Raw genomic sequence first — 18413 nt, 5'->3', positions numbered from 1 at the left:
CATTGACAAAGGTACCAGACATGGTGGCTCAGTGGTTAGCACTGCTGCCTCACAGCGGCAGGGACCCTGGTTTGGTTCCAGCCTCGGACGACTGTCTGTGTGAAGTTTGCACATTCTCCCCGTGTTTGCATGGGTTTCCTCCAGATGCTCCGGTTTCTTCCCACGGTCACAAAAGATGTGCCGGTTAGGTGAATTGGCCATGCCAAATTGCCCATAGTGTTCAGGGATGTGTAGGTTCAATGCATGAGATAGTGGGTTGGGGGAGAGTGGGTCTGGTGAGTTGTTCTTCGGAGGACCAATGTGGATTTGTTGGGCTGAAGGGCCTGTTTCCACACTGTAGGGGTTCCGTGCACTCTATGATAAACTGACCCTCTTTGATCCCCCCTTCCAACATCTGTGGGTTTGTACCAAACTTGGGAGAGCTGTCTCACTGACTATTCAAGCTACAGCCTGATATAGTCATATTCTGGAATGACACCTTATTGATGATGACCTGGACAAAACCTTCACCATCCTTGGGTATTTCCTGTCCCAATGGCAAGATAGATACAGCATAGGTGGTGACATAGTCACAAGTGATTTGCACTGGAATCTTCAACATTGACTCCAGATCCCAAGGTATTTCATGGCATCAGATCAAAGACAGAGACAGAAAAAACCTCCAGATGCTGGAATTCAAGGTAGGCAAGCAGGAGGCTGGAAGTACACAGCATGCCAAGCAGCATCAGGAGGGGGAGAAGTCGACATTTCAGGTGTAACCCTTCTTCAGGACTCAGTGTGGGTGCAGAGGGAGCTGCAGACAAAGGGAGTGGCAGGGACACGGTAGTGAAATGGGGATAGGTAAAGACAGGGAGAGAGTACGACCTGGTTGGTCAGTGGGAGGAATGAATCTGGTTGGTGACTGGGAGGAGTGGAAGGAATGGGGAGGGGCAGGGAAGGGATCTGGGGGAAGGGAAGGGGATGAAAATTGGAGAACCCGATGTTTCGTCCTCCGGGCTACAGGCTGCCCAGGCAGAAGATGAGGTGTTGTTCTTCCAATTCAGTTTGTGGCAATGGAGGAGGCCAAGGATGGTCATGTCGGAAGGGGAGTAGGGAGGGGAATTAAAATGGGTGGTGACTGGGAGGTCCGGTTGGCCCCTGTGGGCCCGGCTGAGATGGTCAACAAACTGTTCCCTAACGTTACGTTTGGTTTACCTGATGTAGAGAAGACTGCATCGGGAACAACTAATGCAGTAAACTGGGTTGGAAGAGAGGCACGTGAACCTCTGTCTCATTTGGAAGGACTGTTTGAGGCCCTGGATGGAGATAAGGGATGGCGGTATACTGGAAGGTTTTGCTTCTTTTCCGGTTGCAAGTGAAGACACCTGGGGGTTTAGAGGGGTTGATGGGGAGAGTGGCATAAAATAAGGACTGTCAAAGGGAATGGTCCTTGCGGAAGGCAGAGAGGGGTGGGGAGGGCAAGATGTTCTTGGTGGTTGGGTCTAGCTGGAGTTGGTGGACGTGTTTAAGGATGATGTGTTGGATGCCGAGACTGGTAGGATGGTAGGTGAGGACAAAGGGGATTTTGTATTTATTGTGTTTGGAGGGGGGAGGGGTTTAGAGCATTGGAATGGGGAAAGAGGTGGTGTGGTGGGTGTCAAAGATGGACAAAGAAGCCTCCTGCTTATTATTTCATATTGTGAATTCTCCCCCATCCACGTATGATTGTTGGAGGTAACTCTTCTCAGTTCCAGGACATCTATGCAGAAATTCCTCAGCAGAGTGTCCTCAGCTCAACTATCTTCAGCTGCTTTATCAATGAACCTCTCACCTTCATAAGGTCAGAAGTGGGGATGTTTGCTGAGGACTGTACAATGTTCAGCACTATCTGTGTCTCCTCAGATAGTGGAGCACTCCATGTCCAAATGCAGCAAAATTGCTCAATATCCATGTTTGAGTTGTTAAGTAACTTTGGATGCGAGCATAAGAGGTACAGTTAGTAAGTTTGCAGATGACACCAAAATTGAAGGTGTAGTGGACAGCGAAGAGGGTTACCTCAGATTACAACAGGATCTGGACCAAATGGGCCAATGGGCTGAGAATTGGCAGATGGAGTTTAATTCAGATAAATGCGAGGTGCTGCATTTTGGGAAAGGAAATCTTGGCAGGACTTATACACTTAATGATAAGGTCCTAGGGAGTGTTGCTGAACAAAGAGACCTTGGAATGCAGGTTCATAGCTCCTTGAAAGTGGAGTCGCAGGTAGATAGGATAGTGAAGAAGGTGTTTGGTGTGCTTTCCTTTATTGGTCAGAGTATTGAGTACAGGAGTTGGGAGGCCATGTTGCAGCTGTGCAGGAAATTGGTTAGGCCACGGTTGGAATATTGAGTGCAATTCTGGTCTCCTTCCTTGTGAAACTTGAAAGGGTTCAGAAAAGATTTGCAAGGATGTTGCCAGGGTTGGAGGATCTGAGCTACAGGGAGAGGCTGAACAGGCTGGGGCTGTTTTCCCTGGAGCGTCGGAGGCTGAGGGTTGACCTTATAGAGGTTTACAAAATTATGAGGGGCATGAATAGGATAAATAGGCAAAGTCTTTTCCCTGGGGTCGGGGAGGGCTTGGGTTTAGGGTGAGAGGGGAAAGTTATAAAAGAGACCTAAGGGGCAACTTTTTCACGCAGAGGGTGGTACGTATATGGAATGAGCTGCCAGAGGAAGTGGTGGAGGCTGGTACAATTGCAACATTTAAGAGGCATTTGGATGGGTATATGAATAGGAAGGGTTTGGAGGGATATGGGCAGGTGGGACGAGATTGGGTTGGGATATCTGGTTGGCATGGATGGGTTGGACCAAAGGGTCTGTTTCCATGCTGTACATCTCTATGACTCTGTGACTCTGAGAGAGATTCTAATCTTTGCTCCATGTCATTCAATAGCAAAACCAATGCTGAATTCACGACTCTCTACATGCTGAGGCTATGATTCGCCAGAAACAGTACTGGGCTAACTGTATACATACAATGGTAATAAGAGCAGATCAGAGGCTGGCAATCCTGCAGCAAATAACTCACCACCAAATTCCCCAATGTCTTTCTACAGTCTTCAAGGCACCAGTCAGGACTGTGATGGAATACTTCCAGTTGACTAAGTGAGTGGAGCTTTGATAACACTAAAAATTCAACAACATGCAGTCCACTTGATTGGCACCATATTCACAAACATTCACACACTGATGCACAGTGGCAGCATTCTGTCCCATTGACAAGATACACAGCATAAATTTGCTTAGGCTGTTTAGACATGAGACAATAAGACATAGAAGCAGAAATTAGGCCATTCAGCCCATCGAGTTAGCTCTGCCATTCAATCATAGCTGATAATTTTCTCAACCCTGTTCTACCACTTTCTCCTGTAACCCTTGATTCCCTTGATACTCAAGAACCTATCGATCTCAGCACTGTCCAAACCCATGACCACTGCCAGTTAGCAGGAGATACAGGAACACTACCACCTGTAAGTTCCCGTTCAAGCCATTCACCATCCAAACCTCAAAATATAGGTGTTCCTACAGTGTCACAAGGCCGTAATCCTGGAATTCCCTCCCTCACAACATTTTGTGTCCAGCTCCAAAAAATAGACTCCAAGTAGTGCAAGAAGTGCACCGCACCTTCTCAAGGGTACTTAGGGATGGGCAATAAATGCTAGCCCAGCCAACAATGTCCACATCCCACAAACAACTTTAACAAATACTTTTTTACAAGCCTCTGACAACATTCCTTTTCAACAGCTGTCAATGAGTTCTGAAACATGCCCCACTATTGGCTTGCAGTGTCCCCCGCATAACTTCCAGAGTAATTCAATCTGTACTCACTTATTGTTGACACAAACAATATCACAAAACCAGTGAACATAGGAAGGTGATATCCAATCCTGAAAGAAAGAAAATAAAATTGATGCAGAGAATGAAAAAAGATATATTACCCAGGAGCTACTTTAACTGAAAATTCCCATGCTCCTTGCAGGGAAATGATCTCAATGTATTACGTTGTATTCTTTGTATTCGGGCAAAGTTAAGCATTTCAATGTCATGTATTAAAAGTAGAGTTTTCAGAGTCTTGACTGGACAAACTGATCAGCTTGTTTAGAAGCGGAAGACTTTTAATTTCAGATTCAAATTCTGAAGTTGTCACTTGGAAAGGAGAATAAAATGATTCCACTTTCAGATTAATGCTGTTGAGCTTACCTATTCCTCAAGATTGCAGCAGAATTAAGATGTTATGCTGTTTATTTCAGTTTGAGAGAAGTTTTAAGTACAGATAGACAACCCTTTATCCAAACTGCCGAAATCCGAAAAGCTCCAAAATCCAAAGGTTTTTTTTTGTGAAGTTTTTATCTCATTAACAAGGTTGTTTGGCGTGCAAACAGTTAACCCAACTCCACACCCACTCGATGCGTATCACTCAGATGCGACATGGATGGGCGTGGCCCAGCACTGGTAGGCCTCAATTCTGTCACAGGGCCTGTTACTCACAGTGAGTCTGCTGACCGGTAAGAGTTTTTTCAAAATTTCACCATTGAAGTATCACTTATTCTGAAATTCAAAAAATTCCGAATTCCGCAAGCCAGCTGGCCCCAAGCGTTTTGGATAAAGGATTGTGTACCTGTACTACGAACCTTGTTTCTCTTTTACTCGAGAATTGCAGGTCAAGTGTCTCCATACCAGCAACCTAAGGAATGAGGCTATGCCCGATTTCAGATACTGCTGGTTTTGGGCTTGGGCGGTTCAAGAAATGGGCAATTCAGGTCAAGCTTGGTTGGGTGGGGTCAAAGGTTATACAGGACAGATCAGCACACGAAGCCAATAACTCATCTGGGAGCCACATCGAGTTGAATTGCTCAACATAGTTTTTTGTTCAAAAGTTACGCAATTAAGTTTGATTCAGGGAGCATAAAAGCAGGATATGATTTTTGGAAAACTCTGTTTTCGGACAGCCAGATTTAAGGTGCTACCTGCAGTCAAGAGAAATGGGGAATACAACGTGCAGTCTTACACAAATAGCTCAGAACTCCCCAGTTGAAAGCTCTATTCAGTAGTTCAGACAGCTTGGGTACAACAACTCCACTGGAAATTCTCAGTTGTAACAATGGCAGGAAATGTGAAAAGGAAATAGTTAAATCCCTGCCAAGTCTCTCGACTGTGGGCACCATGGCCTCAGTTGAAAGGCAAACACGATGCTCCCCCAACCTTCTGCTCTGTTTGTCTTATCTTGGTTGGCGAGAGAATCAGTCACAGATTCTTTGTCACTTTAGGTCAATGATCTGCTGTGTGGATAAATGAGAGCTGAAGACCAAGCTGGAAGGTCCATGGTCTTGCACACTCAGGCACCTTGCACAGCATGGTATACTCTTGGTCCATGCAGTGAGGTGCCAAGTACATTACCCAGATTCAATTGCCTCCTGGTGTGAAGGCTTCCTCACTCACCTGTTGGTCAGAGGGCCAATTAATGGATTCACAATGAGCTGCACAATTGCTTTCGAAGCTAATAACAAGCCAACACGAACGTTTTCCTCTTCTAAGAATGATTTGTTCCGACTGCAGTGGGCTCCTCCAGTTCCTGTCTTCAGGCTTGGGATGGCAGCTCCAGTCATGTTTCTCCATTTCAATCCTTGACTCTGACTGTCAGCTGCTGCAGTATTCTCAATTGTAACCTGGCCACCACTGGAATCTGAGAGGCCAGGGGAGAGTGTGGAGGACAGAGCTGGTGGCTGCTCTGATGATGCTGACCTATTCATTTCTGAGTTCTGTTTTTCATATAAGAAATTAGGGATGATGGGTACTGAAACAGAAAGAACATTCAATCCATACTGAGTGAAGATTATAATTCCCTCAGCTGAAATGTGGTGCACTTTAATCTCCTGCTTTGGAGCCATCAGAAAATGAAACAACTGCTTCTGTGACAATGGTTCAGCTCTCGGAAGCCTCCAGTACAAAGGGCAATGGCTCTTTCTGACAACATAGATGATGTTTGCAGATACAATGATAAAAATCAAAGTGCACATTTTTACATATTCAGGATTACAATTTGGGAATTAGCCCAAAAACGTAAAATGCTGTTCTGATTACAGTCAGAGACTATGGGTTGCAAAGTTAATTTCCCACATTGTTTCTTCTGGAAGCTGACGTGCAAGTTGATCAAACAGATACCGAGACAAAGCAAAGGAATATTGTTTGAGAAAAAACTGGCAAGTAACTCAACCTGGACCTTCCCTTAGTGGCTCAGAACAGATACTGTGTAAGGCTTGAGATCATATTGCCCAGCTGGTCTCTTGGCTGGGAGTGTGGAGAGAGTGGCAAATACAAATAGATGAGGAGGAAGGAGAACAGTTTATCAGTCACTGCTGTAATGAGCTGGATAAAGCTTGTGAAAATCTCAGCACATAACACCATTCGGTACGAGCAGAATTTGACCATTCAGCCCATCGAATCATGTCTGCTATTTGATCATGGCTGATATGTTTTTCAATCCTATACTCATGGCTTCTCCCCATAACCCTTGATCCCATTACTCATGAAGAATCTATCTATCTCTGCCTGATGGAAGCCATGACTTGGCCTCCACAGCTTCTGCAGTATTAAGTTCCACAGATTCACTATCTTCTTGCTGAAGAAATTCCACCTTATCTCAGTTTTAAAGGGTTGTCCCTTAACTCTGAGGCTATGCCCTAGGGTCCTACTCTTTCGTATGAGTGAAAACATCTTCTCCATGTTCACTCTTCCAGGCTTCTCAGTATTCTGTAAATTTCAATCAGATCCCCTCTCATCATTCTACACAGACCTAGCATCATTAATCACTCCTCATATGACAAACCTTTATTCCCTGGGATCATTTCTGTAAACATACCCTCCAATGCCAACACATCTTTCCTCAGATAAGGGCCCTAAACGATTCTCAGTATTCCAAACACTGTCTGACCAGAGCCTGATACATTGTCAGCAGGATTTCCCTGTTTCTGTATCTGAATCCTCTTGAAATTAATGCTAACATTGCATTTGCTTTCCTGACTGACAACTGAACCTTAATGTTAAGAGAATCCTTAACTAGGAATCCCAAGTCACTTTGCGCTTCAGATTTGCAAAGCCTTTTCCTGTTTAGAAAACAGTTCATGCCTTTATTCTTCTGACCAAAGTGCATAACCTAATACTTCCCCACATTATATTCCATCTGCCACTTCTTTCCCTATTCTCCTAGCCTGTCCAAGTCCTTCTGCAGTCTTTGTGTGTCCTCAACACTTCTTGTCCCTCCATTCATTTGCAAATTAATCAACGATGCTCTCAGTTCCTTCATTTATATTGTGAATGTATAACGTAAATAGTCCAACAGTGTGTGAGAAATTGTATCAATCAATGAGTGAGAAATCTGACCCTTCATCATGTGAGAAACATGATCCCTCAGTAAATAAGAGGCATGGTCCCTCAGTGCATGAGAAATTCAAGCCTCTGACTCTCTTGCAGCCTCTGCCCTTCAATATTGTTATCTTCTACTGATGACCAGAATTATATTTTTTAATCAATTGTCCACAAATAATATTAGACCTGAACTTACCAATAACAGTTAGTAGGGTATAGTCCAGAAAAAGTGCAATATAAACAATAACAAGCACCATTGTCCTGGACTGCCTTCCCTTTTTCAGCCATTGCCATCCTCTGCATTCCTTGCCCCATGGCACCATCTTGATCCCAGGTGAGTTGTTGTCAACCTGAAACAACGCGGCACATTGATCATCAGATGCATGTTACCCCAACCACAGTGCCGAGCTCACAGAATGAATTGCCACAAGATAACTATGTGTATTGAGACAAATCTAAACAGAACTATTCATTCCAAGCTGAGGTTGGCACATCCCCACACTTGACAGAAACCTGTGTACAGTTACATTTTGGATGGGACTCAGGTCGGCATTCCATCAATAATTCTTGAACTGCTTTATTTTGATCTGCATCAGCATAGTCAGAGTCAGTCTCTTCTTGTTGTGTAATTTTCATGGTGCTATTTTCCATAAACAATCGATATTGATAGGAGCATCATAGTGGTGAGAAGAGTCTGGAGTTAATGCATTATGACTCAGGCAAGAGCAGAAACAGTTAAGCCAGGCAAACACTGCGATGTTACAATAATTTGGAGCTGAATGTTCTGCCTAGCCCCGGCTTGCTGCATGCGAAGACAAGTGATTCATGACCTATGTGAGCTGTGAGCTCGGAGAATCTGGCTGAATTGACTCTTTGTGGCCAATTCTCAGAGCTCTTCAAATTGGCTTTCATCACTCTTTCAGACAGTGCATTCCACATAATATCAAACTATCAATACTTTCTCCATTTTTCCCATCATTATTTTGACAATTATATTAAATCCATCTGATATGTTCCTGGTGATGAAAACTTTTTATCTATCTAATCTCATTTGTCATTTTTAACACCTCTGTTAACTGTCCCTTTATTCTTCCTCATCATGAGTAGGCTAAATCTAAAACTGACCTTACAGTCGTCACCATCTCTAAATTTGTCAGACACTTGTATTTTATTTCAGAATTTGCATCATTTAGCAATGTTCCACTTACCTTCTCCACAATGTCCTGTGGCCCTTGAATTCGCAGACTGCTGTCGTTCTCGTTTGGTCTGCACAGTTTCAGTTCAGACTAATATAAAGAAATGATTTTATGAGGAGAACATAACAAAGGATCCCAAACAAAATATAGCCTACAAAACCGTGGTTCCCTGCGTCATGTAGGAGGAAATGAATCAAATATTTTCATTTGATTTGTAAAGAACAAGGAGAGTTTAACATTACTGTGATTTGTTTGCTCAAGATAATCTCTGTTCAAACCAATGCAGTTTGTTTTCCTGTATTTGCTCCATTAAGGGATGCAGCATCTGGAAGAGGCAATTGTTGAAAACTTCAAATTTATCGCGACAAGTTTATGTTTTGCAGAAGATAACCATTGAAGAAGACAGAGCAAGGAAAAGCTGCATGTCACATGACAAGGCTACTGAGAATGTTATAATTTTGATTCATAATAAGAATTCAAACAGGGTCTGTCAGGGTGCAGACAAATTATTTCACGTCACATTTAAAATCAAGCAAAGGTCTGTTCTGGGAAAGCTGACAAAAGACTGAAAACCATAATCGCTTGCCCTTGGTTATTGCTGGGGATCATCTGTTAGTTATTAACTGTGGTGTTGCCCAGTGTCCAATAATCATTACCTTGGCTATCTTTAAAAGCACCATCAACCTCATGTTCTGTTGGATAACTTAATGTCACTAAATATTCCCAGTGCAGGGAATTCAAGATGAAGCATCTGATGTGATTGCTGATTCCACTGTACTGTTTATCTCATTATCCAGTCATCTTGATCTTTTTACAAATTTTTTCAGTCTGTTTTTCCACTGAGACTGAGTTTCCTCTAACTATGGGGCTGCTATTATTTCTCACCCCCCTCTTCCTCTTCTCCCTTCCTTTTGCCTTTGATTGACTGCAGCAACATTTTGATGAGGAAAAGCAAAACAAGACTCCAGCATACATCAGATAACCCAGCAAGGATAAAGGAGGAAAGTTGGCAATAAGATGAAAGAAATAGGCTGCCATCTTAAGCTCAAGATCTCACTTTCTCCCATAAACTCCTGAAGATTTTTACGTTTATAATTCCATGGTTCCAGCTTTGGCCTTTTATTCTGATCTCTCTAAAATCTGGTACTCATCCTTCATTTTATGCTGCCAATCTTTAACATACCAAAGAGAGATCTTGCAAATTGCAGCCTTCATATCGTTATGTACAAGAACGCAGTACATGTATCACAGCACAATTCCTTTCTTGGCACAAAAAAACCCTCCTGTTTATCAGTTGATAATTATCATCCAGTAGGGTTGGGCTGCATACCTGCTGAAGATTCATGCTGGTCCTGGGCTGATGGATACATGTGTTTTTCAGCTGTTTGTGCAGCAATTCTTAGTGCAGTGGCATCAGGGATCACTTTGGTGGCTGGATCCATTGGGAACTGTGTGGACAACACCGGGAACTGTGGATCTCCTCAACCGAATGACCATTTAGCATTCAGTTGCACACATGAATCACATTCAAAATGTCTCCTCAAAATACTGGGACATGGTGACTCCCTGTCAAGTAGGCCCTTGAGATTCCTCTGCATGGATGTTGCAGATCATTGCTCTGATCCAAATGTCTGTTGTTCAACTCTGTTGGCACACATAGAGAAGCAGACTGTGCATGTGGCAGCAATGATGAAGAAAGACAGCGACGTATGGAGGATAATGGGATGGACGTTTGAAGGCCCAAGTTGCGCAGTGAGCCTGTCCTACAATTTGTGCAGACAATATGACCTTGGAAAGTGATTGCTAGTTTGGCAATGAGGGTGAATCTTTCAGGCCACAAGACATTTCTTGTGCCTCATTACCATTAGTAGGATAGATTCATCATGTTCAGTGATGTGGTCAAAAGTGCTTCGGTCAGGACTTTTCATTGACATTATCAGTAAATGTACATCATTTGTGATAATGGATGTCATTCACACAGACTGTGCAGGTGTATGTTTAATGCTATTGTTCTTTGAAGGGCCATACATTGCACAAAAATGGATTCCCCTTCCTTAGAGAATGAAACATTTTCTGCTCTCACTTGGTTTGTGGTGGCACTCGTTTTCACTTACCTGTCATATGGATGAGGGTGGAAGGAAGCAGAGGTTGTGCTTCAGGGGAGTCACAGGCTCTGCATCTCAGTCAAGGAGACCTCCAAATCTTCATGTTTCCTTCTACCTTTTTCCTCCCTGTCAATGCCATTGGCTTTGATGTTCCTCAGATTTCCGCCCAACCCACTGTTCATCCCCCTACCTTACTTCCTGAACTCCAGGCATACAGCGTTGTCATGTCAAACATAATTTGCAGGTGCCGGTATTGGACTAGGGTGGACAAAGTTAGAAATCACACAACACCAGATTATAGTCCAACAGCTTTATTTGGAAGCACTAACTTTTGAGGTGCTGCCTCTTCATCAGGTCACAGAGTCATAGAGCATGGAAACAGACCCTTCAGTCCAATGTGTTCATGCTGCCCAGATGTTCTAACCTCATCTTGTCCCATTTGCCAGCACTTGGCCCATATCCTTCTAATCCCTTCCTTTTCCAGATGCCTTTTAAATGCTGTAATTGTATCAGTCTCCACCACTTCCTGTGGCAGCTCATACCACACACACAAAAAGTTGCTCCTTAGGTCCCTTTCATACCTTTCCCCTCTCATCCTGAACCTGTGCCCTCTAGTCCTGGACTCCCCCACCCCAGGGAAAAGAACTTGGCTTCTTTACCCTATCCATGCCCCTCATTATTTTATAAGGTCATTCTGTAAGGTCACCCCTCATCCTCTGACTCTCCAAGGAAAACAGCCCCAGCCTATTCAGCCTCTCCCTATAGCTCAAATAGCAAGGTCAACCACCTGATGAAGAGGCAACACCTCAAAAGCTAGGGCTTCCAAATACACCTGTTGGACTATAATCTGTTGGTGTGTGATCTCTAACTGCGTCAAACATAGTCATGCACAACCCTCCCATCAATGCCAAAGTGGTCATGAGTGTCAATGAAACCCCTTCTCCAATACCTTTGGCCCTCCCATGATCTATCATCTTGAAGATTCAGCCTTGACTGATGATGATGTGACCAGATAGCTCAGGGCTTGAGCAGCTAGGCCCAAAACCAAACTTAGCAACTTTTGAGTAGCCAGACCTTATAGGACAGATCGAGCTGAAAGCAGAAGACAAAGGCAAACAATGACAAGCTGGACTTGCTCTGGAAAACGAGACTGGTCTGTGTGTTGGCGTACAACATGCATCCTCACTGGAGTCCTATGTTCCTGCCATGACAACAATGGAGAGGGGGACATGTCCTTTACACATCAGGGGATGGCACTGACTGCAGTCCCAGAATCTTCCATATATGTCCGAGGGGATCCCACTGAATAAAGTGACCTTGTCCTGGAATATCGATTGGTTAAGAGCCAGAGAACATTTTGGAAGCATTCAACAGGGAGTGATTTGAAGGGACACATGGCCACCATTCCTTTAGTGAAGATTCAGTCTGGCCTAGCACCAGATCTCCAGCAACATGGATAGAGAGAGAGAGAGAACAACCTGGTGTGAGATCAATTTTCACCAAGTTCATCAGAGCTAGCTCTGCAGACGGCTAAGTTCACGGATACAACATTGTCCTTATCTGGTAGCCAGGTGTTGTTTAGATTAGGATTTGACAAAGATTTAACACTGCAATGGTAAAGTAATTCATGTAAGAGTCAGGTGTTTTCAAGCAAAAGAGCAGAGTTTTGTTTGGTATTTGGTCATATGGCCCCTTTTGTGTCTTTGGTGGATAAAATTGCATTGAATTGCAAGTGAATCTGACCCTTTTGTTTGTCTCACAAGTATCGGACCTGTTTAAAATTAATTTACACACAAGATAGTTGAAGTGTCCAAAGCACAAACAACATGGACATACCTGGATTGTTATCAGTACAAGTCCCTTCCCAATTTACTGTGAATCCCTGAACGAGTTGAATTAGACTTCCTGGACTGACCATGACCTCCTTCCAGGGCTGCAGAGGTACAGACCCTTCAACCTGATACCTTCAGATAATGAAGTGATCAGATCAAAGCCACAGGACTGACATTGAATGCTGTCCTTAACTTACTGTGATGGTATCACTGACTGAAGGTTGATACTCCTTGACTATTGTCCTTTGGCACGGTGGCACAGTGGTTAGCACTGCTGCCTCACTGCCAGGGACCCGGCTTCAATTCCCACCTCAAGCAACTGTGTGGAGTTTGCACATTCTCCTCCTGTCTGCGTGGGTTTCCTCCCACTGTCCAAAAATGTGCATTTTAAGTGAATTGGCCAGGCTAAATTGCCCATAGTGTTAGATGAAAGGGTAAATGTAGGGGAATATGCCTAGGTGGGTTGCTCTGCGGAGGGTTGGTGTGGACTTGTTGGGCTGAAGGGCCTGTTTCCACACTGTAAGTAATCTAATTACATGTGCTTCAACCAAATGGCCATAATTCAATCTGTTTGCTGCATACTCTTCTGGTGCATGGTGTAGTTGGTAACATTGATGTGGTGCCTTGAGATGCAACATCACACAGTCCATAACATCATTGTTCATGACTAATGGGAGGGAGGATGTTGCAGAATGTGGTGCTGTCGGAGAAATTCAGCCCAATGGATCAGAGACCACGAACGAGGATTGTGGTGAAATTGACAAGCGGTATGATGAAGGGCTCTGGCCCGAAACGTCGAATTTCCTGTTCCTTGGATGCTGCCTAACCTGCTGTGCTTTAACCAGCAACACATTTTCAGCAAGCGGTATATTAAACAAAGCGACATCGCAGAAGAGAAGTTGACTGGAGGATACAGAACTGATTCTCTGCACAGATGGCCAGAATGCTCTTCCCAGAACAGAAGGTGCGGGCAGGCTTTATAACGGTGCAAAACAACAGTGATAATTGTAAAGCAGTTGCAGTACAATGGTGAAAATTGTAAAGCGATTAAAACAAGAATAAAATGAGTGGAAGCTAATCAAGCGTCTGGCAGTAGCAATTCATTTATAATTGACACAGGAGATTCTAGCCATCACCGTGAATGGGTGAGAATGTCTTCTAGAGGAGTTTTCATTGTATTTCCCGTCCACACGAATATGTGTAAATGTCATTTCTCCTGGCATTCAGGTGTGTCCATTGTGTTCCTCATGTGTGCAAAATCTTCTGGGGTCTCTTGGTCTGCCTCTTTGTTTATGCAGTATCATTTTCAATGGGGAATGAGCCTGCCCTTAGGGTTTTGGGACCGCAATGTTAATCAGGCCCGGGAGCTTTATTGTGAAGGTTGTTTGGGAAGTGTATTGTCTGGTCTGGGAATAGCTTGGCCATGTCTGGTTTCTTCGTTAGCCTGTTTGGCCAAGGCTGGGGCACTGTGGGTGTGTTCTATAAGTGTTTTAATTTCTGTGTTTTGCAGGCCATGTGTTTTTTTGTGTGTGGCCATGCTGTGGGTGGGCAGGGTGGCAGATCTTTTTCCCACAGTGTCATTGAAGCATAACCTTAAACTTTGGTAACTGATCCAATAGATGAAGGTCTGAGGATCAAGCAGTGACCTGGATCCACCAGGCACTTGCTCTAACTTTAGGTCAGGCATTTTCACTGTCAAGTTTCTTTCGAGCACATGAGACAAAAAGATACTCATATCAGTGATGCAAGATTAGGTAATAACAGCATGTAAAATTGACCAAATAGGCCTCTCACCCCTCAATAGTGGGGTTCATGTCTCTCCATTCAAAACCTTGTTGCAGAACCTGACATTGAGAATCTCATTTCTTCTGATTTAGCCATATTTTGGCCTTTAGTTCAAAGGAGATAGAGCTTGAAAATAGGAAATAAAAATGAAAGGTTTTATGAAAGTAGGAAGATCATGCTTAAACAACACAAGACACTAGTTAGGCCACACATAGGACACTGCAGACAGTTTTGGTTTCCTTATCTAAAGAATGATGTCCTATATTGGAGAAAGTCCAGAGGAGTCGGCTGATTTTGAGTGTGGAGGGATGTTTTAATGAGGAGATATTGAGCCATTTGGGTCTATACTCATTGGAGTTCAGAAGAATGAGAGGCAACCTGATAGAAATATATAAGATTCTTAGCATACTTGACACAGAGAGGTTGTTTCTTCTTGTGCGAGAGTTTGGATCAGACAGCATAACCTCAGAATAAGGAGTGCACATTTAAGACACAAATGAGGAAGAATTTCTTAATGCAGAGGGCTGTGGAGGTTCTGTTGTTAAGTGTATTCAAAGGTGTGACGGACAGACTTTTGATCAGTAGGGGTATCAAGGGCTATGGGTTAAGCGGCAAAGTGTTGTTAAGGATTATAAGATCAGGCATGATCTGATTGAATGGCAGAACAGACTTAATGGGCCAAATGGTCAATTTCTGCTCCAACATCTTATGGTTTTATGGCCCGATTACGTTTTCAGGTACTCTGTTGAAATAATCTCAGGCAGTGATTTAGAATCTAAAATGGGATATATTCTTCCTGGGTTCTACTGGACAGGGAGTGCACAGTGACCGTTTTGGTTTTCTGGTTCTTCTTTTCTGATTCTGTTTCTCTCTCTCTCCCTTCCATACCTCTTGTTTGTTTTTGTTCTTGTTTCTAAATTTCTCCACCCCGTGGAACTGATCAGGTGTCTGTTTTATCCTGGCTCTTAGAAAATTAACTCCAGATCTCCTGAATCATTTTCAGTCTCGTGGGGATCATGTCGTTTTTGACCAACCAGGGATCAGGTATGTGGCTGTTGCTGATCTCATGTATTTATGTTCTTCACTTTTCATTTTCGTCTGTGTCTGAATGCTTCTACATTTCAAACATTTGTATCTTGTAGAGAGAGAGAGAGAGAGAGACATCTGAATTCCTTTGTTACCTAAGTAGTTTCTTATAGATTGTCTTCTCAAGGACTCAATTTTTTGTTGCAGTAAGCCACAAAGCCTGACATAAGCTTCTAATACTTCTCTACCTTGGCATTTTGATACTTTGCCATACTTGTAAGTTTCTCATTTTAATATACAACCAAGATAAATTCCTGTTACAGTTCAATGTTAGTTTCTCATAACAAAATAATAAATATTCTGCCAATAATCTAATAATTATTGCTGTAATCATTCTATGTTCTGAAGGCTGTTGCTTGAGAATTAAACTCTTCAGCCATTCACAGTATTGCATCTTAGAACGTACCTCAAATCCTCTGCTTACATGAATGTCATGTGAGATCAATAACTGTCACATTGCAATCTGTACATGGATTAAAACAAGAGCAAACTGGAAGAATAAGTCTGAGATCTGATTGTAGAGGTAAAAATGTTTGCAAATTTGATTACTGAGTGCTACTTTGGAAGAGCTGTGCCACACTAAAAGGACACGAGTCTGTGATTCACATAGTTTGAGTTTGCAATAATGTCAGCCTACGTAGCTGCACATATTGCTGCCATCCTGTGGTTAAGTTCACAACTTTCATTAGCTTTACATTGTAAAGGACAATCATCTGACTATTCTTAATTTATTCCTTGATATATTTTGTGCAGAAGCCATTGTCGCTATTGAAATAGACCATTAGAATAGCAGCTAATTTTGCTGTCAGTGGTCATGCCATCAATGTGCACAGAAATTTTTTTTTCTACCCCTCTTTGAAAGAATTGTTACTGAGGGTATTGGATTACAGACAGTGTGATTTAAGAGGGGAAAAAAAATCACAAGACTTTGCTTGCCTAAACTAAAAGTTTAGTGCAGATGGAGGCTAACACAGAAAGTTAGAATTTCTCATATAATAGATCCCATTCCGAGGATCAGAGGATTATATGTTTGAACTGATATTTTTTCAGTAGGGGCTCAACATTTTGTGAAGGTGAAATAGAACAGCATCTATACAGTAAGTTATGATATATTTTGGATATCCCAAATGCCTTATAATAATGGATTACCATGTTAATTGTAGTTATTTTTGATGCACAACAAGCAACCACATAGAGTTGGTAAATGAGGGTCAGAATGTGACAGAAAACCACCTATGATAATGTCCAATTATATAGAAATGCAATTTCCATTTTTCCACTTCGTTTCTTTCACTAGACACTTTGGAAGGTGTTCAAGTGTATTGATCACGGTCAGATTTTCTGGAGGCAAGACAGTGGTGAGGTTGAGGTGTCTAACCATCCAAAAACAAAAATACCAGGTTGATGATTGTCTATTGACATGTAATGGTTTGTCTCAAGAAACCATCATTTTAAATGTAGCCTTTGGTTGGCCAGATTGCATTGACTTCTAGAGTCAAGGAGTCATACAGCATGGAAACAAACCCTTCAATTTAATTCATTGGTGCTGACCAGTTTCCTCCAACTCAATGAGTCGCATTTACCAGTGCTTGGCCCATATCCCACTCATCCTTTCCTGTTCATGAACATGTCCAAATGTCTTTTCAATGTTGTAACTCTATGTACATCTAACGTGTCCTCTTGCAGTTCATTCCACATGTAAACCACCATCTGAAACCTGGCAACAAAAGAGAAGTGACAATTGTATGATCCAGAAAGTAGATTAACTTAATTGCTGGGTCTAACTTACTGATCCTCACTCAGTCAGAAACATCTTGAACTTTCCATTTTTCTCCCTGATCACATATCCTTGCAATCAACCAGACTCCAATCTCCTCTGTGGCCTGCAATTTTTCCCCGCTTTCCCTGAACACTGGCCTCTGATTTTACCACTCGTCTGTAATGTTCTTCACCCTGTCCTCTGAATCTCGCCATGGCCTCAGATTTGTTTTGGGCTCCTAATTCTTCCCCAATTTGCACCTTTCTGATATCACTCTCCCTCCTCTGCATTCCTCAACTGCTGGCTGGTGCTGAAGGCTTGTCCTTCTGACAATCAACCAGCCTGTTGAGCTGGCTGGCTGCAACTTGGAAATGGACAAAAATAAATTGTAATCAGGTCCTGCTGTGAGACAGAAAGAATTCTGAGTCAATGGAGTGGCCAGTTTTTGGATGACTGCTGCTTAATTTTGAAAACATTGGTGTTTCTCTGAATTTCTACTAAGTTTGAAAACATTTGCTGTGTTCAAGGGAACTTTGGACAAGAAATAGGCCATTTAACCCTGACAGCCTTAGTTACCATAAATGAAAATTGGCTGATCTAAGACTGAATTTTAGATAATGTTTAACAGAAACTGATCAGCACAAATTTAAAATTAACAGTTGACTCAGTACCAATTATCATGTGTGGATGTAACTTCCAAACTTCTGATATTTAACTGCTTCCTCAGGTTGTCCTGAAAGACCTTCCTCCAATTTTTAGTCGGAGTGGGTGGCATGATGGCTCACTGCTGCCTCACAGCACCAGGGACCTGAGTTTGCTTCCAGCCTTGGGCGACTGTCTGTGTGGGTTTCTTCCAGGTCCTCCAGTTTCCTCCCACAGTCCAAAAAATTGCCCATAGTGTTCGGTGCATTAGTCAGAGGGAAATGGGTCTGAGTGAGTTACTGTTTGGAGGGTCGGTTTGGACTTGTTGGGCCAAATGGCCTGTTTCCACACTGTAGGGAATCTAATCTTCAAATCTTAGACCACACGTGAAAGCATTTTCTGCCTGTTACAGAGTGACACGAGAACCAGTGGGTCTGATTGCTCATTGTAGCACAGATAAACTATAAGAATGAGATAAACTTATGATAAATAAGTTTACTTTCAAAACAGGTACTTCAGTGATTGGCTGAATTACGGCCTCTTCATATAATGCCTTACGGGTTTGTATGATTCACATTTACAACCTTGATCTAATGCTCAGTTGCAAGAAAATGTTGAGTTTTACA

The 18413-nt window shown here is 42.8% G+C and overlaps 1 protein-coding gene across 1 annotated transcript in view; it reads right to left on the bottom strand.

Moving 5' to 3' along the window:
* LOC132836907 (chromaffin granule amine transporter-like) overlaps nt 1–9923 on the bottom strand; it is a 35701-nt gene extending 25778 nt beyond the window's left edge. The window contains exons 1-5 of the mRNA XM_060856474.1: nt 9909–9923; nt 8591–8668; nt 7579–7732; nt 5457–5811; nt 3846–3904 (exon numbers count right to left, since the gene is read on the bottom strand). Of these exons, the coding sequence (XP_060712457.1) occupies nt 3846–3904; nt 5457–5811; nt 7579–7732; nt 8591–8668; nt 9909–9923 (661 nt within the window). The remainder of the gene's footprint in view (nt 1–3845; nt 3905–5456; nt 5812–7578; nt 7733–8590; nt 8669–9908) is intronic.
* Between the last annotated feature and the right edge of the window lie 8490 nt (nt 9924–18413).

This window comes from Hemiscyllium ocellatum, chromosome 48, assembly GCF_020745735.1.
Source record: "Hemiscyllium ocellatum isolate sHemOce1 chromosome 48, sHemOce1.pat.X.cur, whole genome shotgun sequence".
NCBI classification, from domain to species: domain Eukaryota; kingdom Metazoa; phylum Chordata; class Chondrichthyes; order Orectolobiformes; family Hemiscylliidae; genus Hemiscyllium; species Hemiscyllium ocellatum.
Note: the sequence above shows the minus strand (reverse complement) of the source record. Positions and strands in the feature narration are given on the sequence as shown.